Source organism: Calidris pugnax, unplaced genomic scaffold, assembly GCF_001431845.1.
Source record: "Calidris pugnax isolate Ruff unplaced genomic scaffold, ASM143184v1 scaffold70, whole genome shotgun sequence".
NCBI classification, from domain to species: domain Eukaryota; kingdom Metazoa; phylum Chordata; class Aves; order Charadriiformes; family Scolopacidae; genus Calidris; species Calidris pugnax.
This window is the reverse complement of record NW_015090862.1, coordinates 7,284,961-7,300,312: the sequence shown is the minus strand read 5'-3', so window position 1 is coordinate 7,300,312 and position 15,352 is coordinate 7,284,961. Positions and strand designations below refer to the sequence as shown.

Here is a 15,352-nt window from a genome sequence, read left to right as displayed (position 1 = left end):
ACACCCAGGCTCTGGCTCAGCTGGGACTGGACTGCAGACAGGGGGTGATGAAGACAACTACCAAAGCAAGTAAAAGACAATGCTTTAACGTTTATTTTCATTTAACACTGTTGTTCAGTTCAGACTGCAAAACTAACGCGGTTCCACAGTGAGGATGCAACAAATGCAGAACAGACCGAGAAAAATCAAACTAGGAACAGGAAAAGAAACCGTGTCTTCCTAAGTACAGTGCTGTCCAGTGTGCGATGGCTCCTGCGGGACTCGTAGACTAATACTTTGTCTCCCCCCTCCACGTGAGGCGTAGCTCATTGCACGGCATTAGTTTATGCATTAAAAGCAGACATTTAGCCAATGCTTACCAACAGACCATTTAATGATCCTGCATTTCAGAGCGTCTTTATTGCCCCGTTTCAATACTTGAAGTATAAAAATGTACCTAGAAAGTGTAACTTCGGACCAAAAAGCTCAAACCCTGCCTTTGTCCTTCCCTCCCTCAACCCCTCCGCTATCCCCCCAAAGGAAAACAAGGTACACCTGGAGCTCAGCTACTCTGCGGGGAAAGGAAATATTTACAGCCATCACAAACCATGTCAGTACACAACATCCAGCTGAAACAGAATCTATCCTTTATGCAAAATAAAATACAGGTGAGTGGCATCCCATTTTCTGTGCCATGATGCCATCATCAGCTTTGCAGAATTATCATTGTCATTACTCCTTTTTCTTTTTTTGCGCTTTTCAACTCAAAACTGTTTTTTCCTCCCTGGAGCCCCAGAGGGGGTGGGGGCAGGCACAGCACCCAGTCCCCCGGGAGGGATGCTGCACCGGTCCCCGCAGCTCGCCCGCAGCCGGGCCACCGCCGCTCTGCCGCGGTCCCTGAGCCTGGATGCGGCCACGGGGAATCGGCTGCGCCCCACGGACCCCAACCCATCCCCACCTGCAGGCACCAGCTAGAAAGCAGGTGACACGGCGGTGGCCCTCGGGTGGCCCAAGCCCTCGGGTGCTCTCCGAGCTGGGCTGGCCCGCTCCATCCCATTGCTGGCCACCCCTCGGCCGTCCCCTGCGAGCCCCGCAGGTACTCGGGGGCTGGCGAAGGTCTCTCCGTGAGCAAGGGTTCCAGATTCACGATCGCTTGTCTCCCAAGGCTGACGCCCGCTACTTGCGCTACCCGTGCGAATGGTGAAGGAAAACAAAAAACTCAGCAAAGTCTCTCACAAATGCCAGTGCTTTTAAACATTAAACAACTTTTAAATTCTTTGGATGTGCGGGTCTTACCCGCAAAGCAACCTTTCTAGAAAAAGACAAATAAATTAAAGGAAAAACACACTAATAATGCCTTTCTGCTTTCTAAGTGACAAAAGTACTACCTTGAAACACTCATTTTGGCATGTACAAGTTGGGGGGAAGGGAGGCCCGGGGGGGATAACCTGGCAGTGTTTGTAACACGGGTGGAAGTGCATGCCAAGACAAGGCTGAAGATACACCCTGCAGTCAAGAGAAGCACTCTCCTTCAGTTCATCTCGGCATCAAGAATGAAAAGATTGTAACATAAAGCTTTGGCCATTTTTGAATCTACTATATACAATTATTTTTTTTTAAACTACATAGTCATAAATTAAAGCAGTGATTAAATAAGCGTATACAAAATGTAATTAAATTAAAAATCACAGCACATTATAGAGAAAAAATAGGAACCATTTATCACAGCAGAGAATATTTTTTTTTTACCCTGTGAAAAGAACGTCGACTAGCAAACACAAAGCATCCTAGTTGAAACAAAAGAAATCAAAGCCATGTTTCCCTTTCTTGCATTCATTGCAAACAGCGATCTTTACCCACTTTGAAACATTCCCAGGAATAAGATCTTCCTTGAGTATAACAGAGAAAAAAAAAAAGGAAAAAAGAAGAAACCCAAACCAAACAATATAAAAGGAATATATAAACAAAACAACCCCTACAAAATAAATAAGAATTATAAAGCTTTTTTTAAGTAACCTTAACAATTATCAAACTAGTAAGTTCTGCGTTATCACATAGACTCTCTATACAACATAACCCTAAAGATTTATTACTATGAGGTATTTGGAGGAATTGGTAAAAGCGATGCACGGCCTGTCTGGGCTGAGGGACTCAAGCTGCTTTAGGGGAAAGAAGAGGGAACCTTTGGTTTGTCAGCAAGAAAGTGGAAAAAAACATTTTCCTTTGGTATCAAAGAAAGTTTCATTGCATGGTTGCACGGCAAAAAGCACCACGGTGAAGAATTATTCCTTTTTTCATTAGTGGCCTTTCTAACAGGCTGAGGTATTCAAAGAGTATAAGGTGAGAGATAAAGAGGTCAACAGCGGTTTAACACTTTGGTTCAAGCAAGGCACTCGTCCTATGAGTTTACAAAGTTTGCAACATGTTTGCCTAGAGCTTTATTAGTATTATTATTATTATTATCCTTATCATCGTCAGTAGTAGCAGTTGTAGCAAGAGAAGTATTCGTCAGGTTATTAGCATTACCATTAAGAATGAAGACAAAGTTACACACTGAGTGAAGGTGAGGAAGGGGAGTCGGGGGGACGGGGGTAAGAAGGAGGATGAGTTCCCTTTCCAGACCGAGGCCGTGCATGAAAAATCTTTGGTATTCTTTGGTATCATCAATGTGATTAAAATCACCAATGGAAATCGAGTGAGGTAGCGTCTTTGGTTCACACTATAAATAGTAGATCTTTACACACTTTTTTTTTCTTTTTTTTTTTTCTTTTTTTTTTTAACACGTGGAAGTAGCTATTCCTTACCTTTTGCTTCTTTGTCTTTAGCAAATAGTTACCAAATGTATTGTAAAGCTAACCACACCACAATAATAAACCAGGAGGCTAAGCAAAGTCTCAAAATTAGCCCCTGGGCCTTTGAATGCACCCAAACGCAGCGAGATAGAAAAGGGTAAGTGCTTTCTCTTTGTTTGCTAAATGCATAGTTTTCATCCTTATGTACAAAGGAGGAGGAAGAGGAGGAGGATAGGAGGAAGAGTAGTAGAAAGAAGGACCGTTTTTTAGGGGTAAAAATGTCTCGTTTACAACTCAGGTGAGGAGAGGTGTCCTAAGACTCTTTGGTATAAGCTCAGTGGTGTTCCCGAGCCCCCCGGGCAGTGCCCGCAGCCGTCTCCTGAAATCCCTCTAGGAGAAGAGGGGTGCCCAGCCCTGGGGCACCCGCGGCCACTGGGGCTGCTTGGGAATTTGCTTCTGGCACTGGTTGGAGCAGGAGCAAATTCTCAGGCAAAAGCCCTGTTGCTGGCTGGCTCGCTCTGGTGGGGTTTGCTTTACCTGAGTAAGGAGAGGAGGCTGAGGCCCCTGGAAAGCAACGTGGGGGCAAACGGAGTGGTATGGGGTGGTCTGAATTATTTTTTTTTAACTTCTTTTTTTTTTTTTTTCCTGGAAAGCGAATAATGCCATTTACAATGGGGATGGATGCAGACAGTTCACCTCTTGGCCAGCCTCCCCTGGTGGGTCACTGCGGTCAGGGTGGGATGCAGCCTACGAGCCGAATGCGTGTTCCTAATGCCCTCTCGCCCACGAGTCACCTCCGACTGGAGCCCCATCTCCCGATGCTCCCAAATTGTTTCAGGTTCTGCTCCCTCTCCTAACCCTTCCTGGCAGGTTTGTTAGGTCCTTTTGTTGAATTTGAAGCTAATTTCCATTTTGTCAGGAATGAAGTGAACCAAAAGACTAACACGAATGCGACAGAGACAGGCTTTCCTGTGGGATGTTAAGCGCAGCATTAGAAAGAAGCTCCCCTTTAAGGATGCCCTGCTAAGGGCTGGCAACGGTCCGTGCCAGGGAGCACCAGGTAACCTGTCCGTGCTTCAGTGGGTGCAGCCGGGCAGTCTGCTCAGAGGTAAAACAGCTTTACAGGTAGAATGAGCAGTTCCATCGGTATTTGCTTCATGGTTTGAAAAGAATCAAAGAAAAGTGTGTTCTTTGCCTATTCAGAGTATGAGGCGCATATTGCTTATGGGAAGAGTGGTTTTGTTCCTAATGGCTTATAAAAAAAAAAATCAAAAGGTTTACCTAATACTTAAACAGACATGTAAAAAAAACCAAAAGACTTAAAATCTATAACTTGTGCATCAGTTTTAGTGTGTGTGAACGTAATGTGTGTGCATGTATACATGCATACACCCCGCTGAAATGTGTGTGCATGTATATATACACTGACCTATTCAGGGGCTTGCGTGTGTGTGTATCAGAGATCCTGAAATTGCATATTGGGTGCAAATTTAATGCTGGTATGAAAGTTCTCTTTGGTTTCAGCAAGTAGTCTCTAAAGACAATACAATGGAAATACTAAAAAATGCGGCAATGTACTTTGAATTTCCCTGCATTTTTAAATTCTCAAGTTTTAAATAAATAAGGCTTTCTTTTCTAAACTATAGGTACGTTACAAAGCAGTGTTTTGCTGGAAAAAAATTAAAACAGTAGTTATCACTGTCCTTTATTAACCTTACACTAATGAGACTGCATTCAGAAGATACTTTATATGTGAGCTTATTAATGTTTCCATGTCAATAATGTCTCCGTGGGGATGGAACACTTTAAAAGAAAGCTTGCTAAAATTTAAGGTAAGCTAGAGACTTGAAAAACCTCACAGATTAGGTTACGTTTTCATAGACAATTGCTTTGTCAGTCTTAAAGTGGGTTTAACATATGGAAATGTGGAGAAATATTCAGTGCCAAAAATCTTGGGTTTATTTCACTTTTATTTTAATAAAGAGATAGTTCAGCTGTATTCTAAATACTTACTGGAAATTAACTGTATACCCTGAACCTTGACTAGACCCTGTCCTCTTGGGAAATAACTGGTGCTACAAAGTTGCTTAACTTGGGTGTCACTAGGACTTTGAGTGGGCTTCATCCCAAAAAACAGTATTTGCTATTTTTGATGGCAGTTGGATTCTAGTTTACCTTGAATTTTCCTTTCTCTTTTTTATTTTTTTTTTAAAAAGGGTGTAAGTAAGATTACCTATTTCTAATTCTTGCATTGGGCTTATACCTGCATATCTGGTAACTCTGGAATTTAATATACCTAGCAGAATTGCTACAGTAATTTGAAACACCAGTTAGAAATCTAACAGGCACATGTATGGTTGTTAAAGTCTATTCTCCCCTTACACTAAAATTTAATATGCAGATGTTGCACGCTTTTCTTTTTAAATTTATCAGAGTAGGAATGGGATTATTTCTCTTCTATGGGTCTGTTAGCAACAGAGCATTTAAAGCTTTTCAGCTACAAACTTCAAACTATTTCATGCATTATTCTGATTAATAGATGAGCAAGAAAGAATGCACAGGACAAAAGCTCAGCCTGCAACACACAGATAGGATGCCACAAAACATCAGGCTATATTGGTGCCGGGGGAATTTTGCTATTGACTTCAGAGGGCCCACGATTTGGTCTGCCAAAAGCACTACCAGTGCTCCTGCTGGAGCTCTTCCCACCAATGTTAACTGATGTTGTACCACTGTTTTCAATAGGAAAAGACCGCCAGCCTTCAAAGCTATTGCTACTCCTTTGCCTAGTGAAGTCAATAGGTAAAAAAAAGCTCACTAATGTCAATGAGTATTGATCAGGTGCTGAGCCCTGTGGTTTTACGTTTCGCAGTTCTTTTCATTTTTGCATACAAAATGCCTCAGGTCTCCTGTTTGCAGGCTAGATGGCAGAGCTGAGCTGTGGTTAGAGACAGAGCGCGGTTTGCAGAGAGCGCTGCTGCTCAACGGGCTTCCAGCAACACCAGCCTGGGAGAGGGTACCGAGGGGACGCCCGCACGATAGCTACCACACTATCTTACATATGGCTCCAGCAGCCCCTTTTTTTGGTTTTTGGTTTTTTGCTCCCGTTGAAGTCAGCGGCAGGAAGGCTGACTGACTGCAATGGGAGCAGCATCCCATTCTCAGTACCTGTGCTCCGACAGGGGCTGCTGTCTCCTCGGACGACATTCTTTCTTGCCAATCATGGAAAGAAACAATAATGTGGTTTTACTAATTGCAAATAACAGTCTTGATTACAAGTTTTATGTGTTATACAGTTAGATTAGTTTATACCTATAACTCTACATAGTATTTTGTGTAAAAATAGCTTTGGAATATTAAAATCATTGCAATAAAATACCTGCAATATAATTATTAAATGTGTTCTTTGGTAGCTAGTCGATTTTTTTTTTATGGATGGAATAGTTTTCCTTTTTTTAAATCTGAACATTCCTTAACAAACAAAGAGAATGCACTAGTTTAGGTACCATTCAAAATTTCTTTGCCTAGTTTGAACTTGTTTCCAGGCGTTGCACTGGTTAAGTTCAAACCATGAAACAGCAAAAATCACACTACCATTCAAATGAATTCAGACGACTCCACGCTTTGTTGGTCATGCCATGGCACAACCCTCTCTGAAGACCAGCCCTGACTAAGTCCCTAACCACCGGCGTGTATGCAGTACGGATACACTATACACCTTCGTGGCAATTGCTGTGGAAATGAAGAGCCATATCTGAAGAGATGTCCGTTCAATGACAAGAAATCACTATGCTCCAAACCACTAAACAGCCAAGTACGTTGAAGATGATCATGGGCGAAGGTGTAAGACCAGTGGTCTGCTTCTCTTCTCTTTGCGTTCTGTTTCATCCCATCCATTTCGTTTTCTTCTTCCCCTCTATTTTTTGCAAGTCGTCGTCCTACTAAAGTGTGTGTCTTAGAACAAAGTCATAATGCAGGTGAAATAAGTCTTTGGTTTCTTTGGACTTATAAATAACATTTTTTTCAAATAGTTCTAAGTATAAACCTGCTATCTTGAGGTCCTGGTCTGTCTTTATTTATTTATTTATTTTTAAAGCTTTTCCACCGAGGTTTAGTTCGTGGTTATTCCTTCATGCTTTGGTACAAGTGCTTGATGAAGAAGATGAGTTGCCTGAATTGGAGCTGCCCTCGTCTTGCCACTTATCCAGACTCCTCCTCCGTGCATTCATGAAAAAGTTGCTGACGGTGCTCAGCTCCAACCCGAGCTGCTGGGAAATGGTGATTTGTAATTCTTTGGACGGACGCTTATTTTCCTTGAATATTGCATGTAGAGTTCGACGCTGGACATCCGTGAAGACCAACCGAGGCTTTTTGGGTGTATTCCCTCTATCCTTCCCGTGCTCTTGTTCTTTCCTCTTGCACGCTGCAAGAAAGGGGAGGACGGTTAGAGAGAGTTGGCAGAGGAGCACGTGTCACGCGGTATAGGACAAACGAGGGAAAAAGGACCGTTCATATCAGCCTCCAAATCTGGAGAGGATGTGTGACATTTAGTTTTCTAACTTATTATAAACTTAAAAAAAAAAAAGAAGGAATAGAAGTTAGAAAATACCTTTGTTGTTTTCTGTTAAAACTCAGCAAATGCTATTATTGAGACCTCACACTGTGATAACACCCATTAGTGCTGGGAATTTAATGATGTAATATCCCTACAAGGTAGAGTGGAAACTCACTGAGCTCTAAAGTCAGCCTTGCCCACCTTTTTTACCTTCATTAATTTTTGTCAATCCATTTCTGTAGCTTTTCATTGGCTGAGAAATAAGGAACTGGGAGAAAGCAGGATGCTACTACAGTCTTACAAACCAGATGATTACGTATTCTGAGCAAAGCAAAACATGTTTTGACATGAAGAACCATGGCATTGTAAATCTTCCTTATAGAATTTCACTTTATTTAATCTATCATCCCTTCTTTCCCTTTCTGAACATCATTTTGCTCTACGTTATTAAAGGGCACTTGCAATTTGAAATCTGCCTTGCAGATCACCTGCCCGGCAGGATCCAACAGGGCTGGGAGAGCAGCTCCTGGATCGCCCCGCCAGCCTTGGACTGTCTGCCCGCTCATCTCATCAGCATTTCGCTAGGATAAAAGGTTTCCTTGGGAGGATAGATTGCTCAGTCTCACTTTCAGGAGTCTGAAGTTGTCCGTTTCCCCTTTTTTCTCTAACAATGTCCTTTAATGCTGATTTAGAGATGTATTTCTGAAGGTAATATGGATGCTCTGTCTCTGTGCCCATCTAGTCCTGATTCCTGTGGAGATCAGTGCTGATTATAGGAAAAATTTTATGCAGTGTCTCCACCTATTCCACAGTTATTGGAATGAAAGCAGCAAATTACTTTACAAAGGTCCTTCCTACATCTTTTCTTGCGACTGAGAGCCAGCCTTGGTGCGAGGATTTAATTGCTTGAGGGAGGTATGAAAATAGTCATCCACCTTTTGTACCCAGAGAAGCAGCAACTGCGCAGATCAGACGGCAAGATTCAGGAGATGCAAAGGCACCTTCTGCTGGCCCAGGCAGGCAGGGACCAAGACACCAGCATCTCAGCCCCCTCCAAGGAGAAGCTTTTGAAGAGCTCCCTAACAACATATATTCCAGCTACACACTCTTTCATAAGCAATGACACATCGATCAAATGTGCTGGGATGCCAAACTCGTATCTTCTACAGTTATTTTTATCTGAAAACCTTTGAAGAGTGCTTTGAAGTTACATCCTGACCTCTAAAACACTGTGGAGCTTCTGGGTTGAAAAAACAGGTTTCCTCATGCCAGCGAGCCCCCACTGAAGTCAAGGTGCTGAATTCACTGTGGGGATTGGTGCCCATTGAAATAATTCTGCACCCCCATTGGAAGTTAACATTAATAACTCAAGGGTTAAAAATAGCTTTGCAAGAATGGTCTCTTTACTGACAAATATTAGGAATGAGAAACAAAGAAGACAGGAACAACATCTCAATCTTTTATACACCTCTAACCATTTGATGATCAGAAGTTCCTGTGAAAGCAGCCACAGAAGCTCAGCTCTGTAACAACCTCAGCCTCCAGCTCTGTCCCTGCCAACTGGCTCATGCAGAAAAGGAGACAAACCAAACTTGTGTAGCGTTTGCCGTGCCCAACGCTTCATTTCTGCTCACGCTGCTTTACACCTGCTTTTTTCTAAGACTACACAAATTCCAGCTTTCACCTGGGTACTCTGTCCAAATCATCATTTTTCATGAAATCCTAACTACACAGCTAATGTGACCTGAGTCAGCACTGTACAATGCTTTGGTGGGAATTGTCACATTGTCACAAATAACATCCACAGCAGCAGATACAAAGCTAGTTCAATTAGCAGCATAAACCTCTGGGCTTTCAATCACAAACCAGTACACGAGTTCATTGAAATCATAGAGAATAACAAAAAAACCAACCACCTATTATGAAACTAATTTGATTAACACATTGTCTTCCTGAGCTTTTGCTCACCTCCTGAAATCTAATATTCCTTAACAATTATTTCCTTAGAAATGTCCCCAAGAGTTACAACATACCTCATTCCTCAACTTCAGATGTATCAGAGACTGCATAATTACTACTATTAACATCACAAAGGTGAGAAAAAAGTGATTGTTGCTGGAGAGAAAAAAATAAATCCTATCCAGTCTGGAGAAAAAAAAATAAATCCTATCCAGTCTGCTATACAAATAAGCCAATTTTAGTATTTTGCAAATAAAACTTCATTTAGGTCAAGTGAGCACTGAGGTTCCCACATGCTCCTTGGAGAAGCTGGGAGTCCTCCCCTCCTTCTGCAGACCAGTGTGGACTTTATTTTTTAACAAACTATCATGAAGGATTGTTGGTTTCCTAAGGGAGGTTTGGTCCATACCCCATGGGAACAGAGGAAGAAACATTCTCATTTAGCCCACGAAATAAGACAGCTCTCCTCACATCCCAGTTGGAGCTCTTCTACTTTGAAATGAGGGCTAACGACGTATTGGTTCAGGAGTGAGGTATTGACTCAGTTGCAATTTGGGACCTCATCTGAGACACAAAGACCCACACGCAACACGTTCAGCCCACGCTGGCCACAGCACAGCCCCAGGAGGCGATACCAGGGCAGGCTCTGCCCCCAGCAGGGCAGCCCAGCCCAGTTTGGACTCTGGACCCTCCTGGAGCCCCGGTACCTGCCAGGCAGCACCCTGGCCCTGTCTCTGCCCAGCATTGCTTGCAGAGCCTTTTCCACCCTGGGGGAGACTGGGAATACCTTCAAAATCTGGACCATTTTCAGGCAACGCAGAAGCTGTTTCCTTTTCAGCTCTACTCCCGTCAGCATTCACCGGAGGTAGATTAAGGGCAAAAACTTTCCAATATGCTTAATTGTTCAAAGAGCCCTTGCAGATAGCGCTGCCAGGCCTTGGGTTGTGAGCAGCAGGGGTGGGTACCACCTCTCATCGTCTGCCTCGTCCAGACTCAGGAATATTAATAGCACTTAAAAATAAATAATGGTGATAATGAAAAACCGTAATAGGGTTTCCTTACGATCGTTTTCCCTGCACTGGAGCCCATCAATTTTAATAATAAATTGTAGCTTCCAGCTTGCCAGAGAACAAATGTACACCACGGGATAAAATCTGCTCCAACGTGAGAGTCTATCCAGAGCAGGCACAGAGCCCGGGCAGCTCACGCTGACAAACTGGGGCCATCCAGCCTGGTGACAGCAGCCTGCACACAGCCCAGGGACCACTCAAAGCAGCTGCTCCTGCTGGGGCCAGGTCCTCCTCTAATGCCAGCAAGGGTGTCCATGGAAGTCAGAAGCTCCAGAGAAACCAAGTGAAACCCTTGTCTGCAAACCCCCCCAGAGCGTGTCTTCAAACCTGTTTATCACACACCTTCATCTGGATTTTATTTTATGCAGCAGAAGATAATAAAAGTAATTTGTGCTGCCATCCTTTACATGCCCGTGAGTGCTGCGAGCCGACCCTCTCCCACAGCACCACAACTGAGTTTGGGCACTCTGTGGGGTGCTTCACTCTCCCGAGGCACGAGAGGTGCACGCCTCCCATGGCACCCACGCCTGTGTGCACGCTGCCCTCGCACGCTGCCCTCGCACGCTGCCCTCGCACGCTGCCCACCACAGGCAGCCGTCCCCTTTGTCTCTGGGCTGCCCCAGCTGAGCCATGCTCCTTGTGATGCCTTGTGAAAAAGCCTGAAGAAAGTCTAGTTAAGAAAAAAGCAAAGCAGAGGATAAGGAAAGAGCCACTCGGACTCTGGCAACACACGTGCAGATATGACAATGTAATATTATCAGTGCCAGAAGGAGCCTTATAAATCCACTGCTGAACTCTGGCCTCTTCCAGTCACTTCCATCTTCCTCTGCCCTGAGCAACAGATATTTTTGACACTTGCAATTCTCCTGATACAGTCCATCAATCTATCTTTGTCTCCCTTTGTTCCTTCTAAACTGCCCGAGGGATTTGGCCAAGTTAACTTGCCAAACCTCGTAAGGTCTGTAGATCTCTCCGAAGCCCAGTTGCCCGTGCAGGGCAGAGACCCGGGGTCTCACACTGCAGCTCCACCATCCATGGCCGCTCTCCTGCAGTGCCCGGCCGTGTGCCATGTGCCAGGAGCAGCCCTGCTCTGCTGGAGGTGCGAGCAGGATCGTGTCCCCTACAAAAACGCACTAATTGCATCTTTAAGTTGAGGTAGCGAGGAGGATATTTTGCCCACCTGTGATGCGAACTACACTGTTCTGTCAGTCTAAAAGTCAAGATTACAGTAAGCTCAGGTGTTAACCCTGACGCTTGATCTAGTCTTTCATCCCTAGAGAGTGGATTTCTTTTTAAAACCTAAGGAAAAAAACCCTGATTACCATAAATCAATTTTCAGGAGCACTTGGTGCATACACGTATGCCTAGCTGTGTCTGGCAAACACAAATTTCCCTTTCTAAAAATCAGAAGCAAAGAATGGAATGGGTAACACTCTCAATAAAGCTGCTTTCTGATGGTTTGTTTCAGGCACACAATAAAATACCACTGCGAGTTCTGCTGGCTGCTTTTCTGGAAAATCAGTCACCGGCGCATGGGGAATGACCACGGACAATCCTTCTTGGGCAAACCCTGCCCCAAGCCCGGTGGCTAGTTGTGAAGGCAGAGGGCCACTCTCGCTGCAAGAGGCAGGGCTCAGCTGGTGGCCCACCACGTTGCCATCACTGAAGGTGCGCCCTCAGACACAGGATGGGAAAGTAGTAGATGCTGAGGAAGAAGAAGGTGGATTTAGGGGGTTTCAGACCTGTTACCCGGAACGCTGTGCCCTTACACACACACTGATAGGCTGAGGCAGGGGTCATGCTCTCCAAAGGGTCACACCACTCACCAACTGGCAGCAGCAGGTCCCACAGCTCTGGGACAGGCACATACAATGGCCATGACTGGCTTTCTGACCGTACAAAGTGGCTGGAAAGGGAGGAGGGACCATTACAGCTCCTCTTGGAAGGGAAGTGCACAGCCCCACCTGTGTGTTCACATCAGTCTTCTCACCCCATGGAAGGGGAAGCCAAGGCACACAGTGGATTTCTGCTTACAGGGAGCCCTTTTTCCCCTCTGTTTGTACCCAAAACCAGTCCAGACCAGCAACAAGGAGACATAAACACAATAATGTCTCCAGCTATGCTAAATTCAGAGCCTGGTTGATATGGAGAGGAGACCATGTGCTGGCCACCAGTGATGGGATATGGGGCCTTTCACCCTGAACTAACAGGTCATATTTCCAGCTCTGGCTCAGGTCACTGCTGACCACAAGCCAGTATTACTTGACGGCCATTGAGTGCCCCATACGAGATGAGGCAGTGGCCTTGGTTCAGCTCCCCATGAAGAGGTTCACATCACACTAATTTCCATCACATTTGACACATTATTTGACACCAATTAGTGCCGTGGCTGGAAGATTGAGCTGGATGCTACAGACAGAAGGAGTCTGTAAGAACCCATTTTGTAGATGAAATGCTCATTTTGGGGAACAAAGACGATTGGGGATCTCTCATGACTGTGGGCTCAACTCAGTCTCACCTGAGGAGGAGGCAATTTCTGGTTACTTCACGTCAGAAGGTAAACTCAGCACGGAGCTCTGGGGTCTTCACCACCACCCTCACTGGACTGGTTTAGTTTTGAGGACTGTCTCACACTTACTACTGATGAGCATTATATTTATTTGCTTCAGACAGGTAGGAGAAAAGACCACCTGCTTTATGCTTCTCTCAAAGACTCTGGTGCAAGTTCCCAGAAAGCAATGGGGAGTTTACAAGCCAATAGTTTCAGTGCTGTGAGTTCAGAGCAGCCACCCTTTCCATGAGTGGGAAAACCCCAGGAAATTATGCAGCCCAGCTCAAAGAAGTGCCAACAAAAGCCTTGCATTTCTGTATGTGCCACAGGCGAGACAAGGAGAAATATTTTAGACTGACTTGAGATAGTTCTCAAGAGTTTTGTCATGATCTTTTTCCCTCCTCTTGCAAAACCTAGTCTTTTAGCTATCCCAGCCTCACGGGTACAGGACATTTCTTAGAGACATAAAAAAACCCTTTTGGAATTCTCTTTTTACGTGTATCTTCTAATCTCTGTTGTGTCAGATCTATAAAGGCTGGGACCTGCCTCAGCTACACTCTTGAACTGTGTCCACTAAGACCCTGGGAATCTCTTTCTAAAGCATCTACTTCTAGTTTTGAAACATCACAAAATATCCAACAATATTTTTAGAGAGTGAAAACTCTTTGCTGATACAAGCTAGAGAATATCCTGGAGGCTATTCCTCTGAAGGAGGCTCTGCCTTTAGGTGGAAATACCAGCAGGATTTCCATAGGAGTCTGAAACTGCTTAAGGACTTTGTTCATCAGAGATAGTCCTAATCACACTGGCTACAACTGCTCAGTGGAAGCAAGTAGCCAAAAGTTTATGGTAAATTCATGGTGATGATAATACATAATAAAGTGTGATAAGCTCCGTCGTTATCATATGAATAACAGCTCTGGAGAGTGCAAAGAGACACACGGATGACAGATCTTTCCTAATTATCAAAAACTTCATATTTGGCAGAACATGAGAACAAGATAAGGTGTCCATAAGAGACGTGCTACCTGAGGGCAGACTCCACCAGATGAACTAAAAGCAAGTAAATCTGTTTAACCTGGATGAATAACCACAGCTGCTGCCTGCCATTCGCTCTGACACGGCACCATGTGGTGGTCCCCTGTGCTGCCTCATCCTGCTTGTCACTGTCCTGGGGCCTTCAAAGGTTCCTGAGAGACAAGGATCCCTTTGGAAAGGTGCTGTGTGAGACAGAGCCTCTGCACGTCAGGGCAGCTCGTGGCCATACACTCCCGCTGTAGCAGGCAGCAGACAGCATTGATGCTGCAAACAGCATTCCCAAAAAGCTTCACCCCACCGTGGGGTAAGGCCATTCATGTGTCAGTGGTGAAAGCCTACATGGGTGACACAGTCCATTGGTTGCTCACCAAAAGTTTCCCCTTTCAACTGAAGAGAGTATGGGCTATGCTGAAACACACACTAAATTATTTCTTGTTACTCCTGGCATCACCCAGCATTTTGCACTTTTCTCTCTAGTGATTTGTATTCACGCTTATTCAGAGTGTAAGTGCATCCATCTACTGAGGGGCTGTTTGATCTGTATCTTATTTCCCTGTCATCAAGCCCAGGCAATGCTCCTCTTTTGTTGTTTCCTAACATGAGGAGAAACACAAATCTGCTCCTACAGGGGAAGCTCACCGAACGCCGTCAGCCTGCCAGCACATGGATCCCCGCCGGGACTGACAGTAAACACCTCACTCCTGTGCGCTGTATTAAAATGAGTGACCTTAATTTGCTGTCCCTGGAATAATAAAGTGAATCTGACTAAGGAGTGCTGACTCAACAGTTTGGGATTCTGGGCTTTACACAAACTTACAGCCTTGATGAACCCGTAACCGCTCGAGCGAGCTGACATCACCCTGCACAATAGGATGCAAAGTGGAGCAATCCGGGGAAAGCACCCGATTTTTCCATGATATCATTTAAAGTAAATGTTAAATTTCTTCAGCTGGGTCTTTAGTTAACCATATTACTGTGACAAATATTTCTTTGTCTAGCATAAGTAATTAGAATTTAATCACTTTAACTGCATCTTAATTACCCCAAATGAATTGAAAGGACATTTAATAGCAAAGATTAAATTGCCTTAATGAACGATTTTTGCGACTACATCAATATTTTAACCGTGTTAGCCCTTCCCGGTGCCCCCCCTCCCCTTCCGCAGCGGCGCAGGCAGCCCCCGGCCCCTGGGCGGCGCGCGCTCCTCGCCTCTGCCCGCGGGGAGGGGGGGGGCACGGCTCCGCGCTGCTCCGCACCCGCGCTGCTCCGCCACTCCCTGTAACGCACCACCGCGAGCCCGCACTGCTCTGTACCGTACCGCTCCGCCCCCGCGCTGCTCCGCTCCGCACCTCCCAGCCGAGGAACAACCGGCCGCTCCGCACCTCTCCGCTCGTCTCCGCGCCTCTCT

The 15,352-nt window shown here is 45.0% G+C and overlaps 1 protein-coding gene across 1 annotated transcript in view; it reads right to left on the bottom strand.

Moving 5' to 3' along the window:
• Nucleotides 1–15: 15 nt before the first annotated feature.
• The window catches only part of ONECUT1 (one cut homeobox 1), a 22,097-nt gene continuing 6,760 nt past the window's right edge, over nucleotides 16–15,352 (bottom strand). The window contains exon 2 of the mRNA XM_014944275.1: nucleotides 16–7,194. Within this exon, the coding sequence (XP_014799761.1) occupies nucleotides 6,902–7,194 (293 nt within the window). The 3' untranslated portion in view covers nucleotides 16–6,901. The remainder of the gene's footprint in view (nucleotides 7,195–15,352) is intronic.